Source organism: Acanthisitta chloris, unplaced genomic scaffold (genome assembly GCF_000695815.1).
Source record: "Acanthisitta chloris isolate BGI_N310 unplaced genomic scaffold, ASM69581v1 scaffold25118, whole genome shotgun sequence".
NCBI lineage: Eukaryota > Metazoa > Chordata > Aves > Passeriformes > Acanthisittidae > Acanthisitta > Acanthisitta chloris.
The window spans coordinates 408-733 of NW_008688998.1; the positions used below are offsets into that span (position 1 = coordinate 408).

A 326-nucleotide genomic window follows, 5' to 3' on the forward strand; every position below is an offset into this window, starting at 1 on the left:
CAAACACTGGCCGGGGAAGTGAGGGGGTTGTAGTCCCGGGGGTGCCAGCACATGTTCCTCTCCGCTGCTGTCACTGCCGGCCTCTGGCTGCATTTGGTCCTGACAGGGGGACAAGGTGCCATCGCTGCCTGGGTACAGTGGGGATCCCTCAGCCATCTCCAGCTGCTGCAGGGTTCCATTCTCCCCATCCAAGTAGAAGAAATAGGAGCCAGTTTCAAAAAGGTCCATCATGCTGTCCCTTGGCCTCTCTGCCTGCTTGAGTTGGGTGGCAGGCTCAAAAACACCCCGAGGAACAACCCAGATGGAATTTAATTAGCGCAGTGACA

At 57.1% G+C, this 326-nt stretch overlaps 1 protein-coding gene across 1 annotated transcript in view; it reads right to left on the minus strand.

The window, feature by feature from the left end:
* The window catches only part of MYF6 (myogenic factor 6 (herculin)), a gene marked incomplete at its 3' end in the record, with an annotated part of 631 nt that extends 400 nt beyond the window's left edge, over positions 1 to 231 (minus strand). Inside the window, exon 1 of the mRNA XM_009081265.1 lies at positions 6 to 231. Within this exon, the coding sequence (XP_009079513.1) occupies positions 6 to 231 (226 nt within the window). The remainder of the gene's footprint in view (positions 1 to 5) is intronic.
* Positions 232 to 326: the final 95 nt, after the last annotated feature.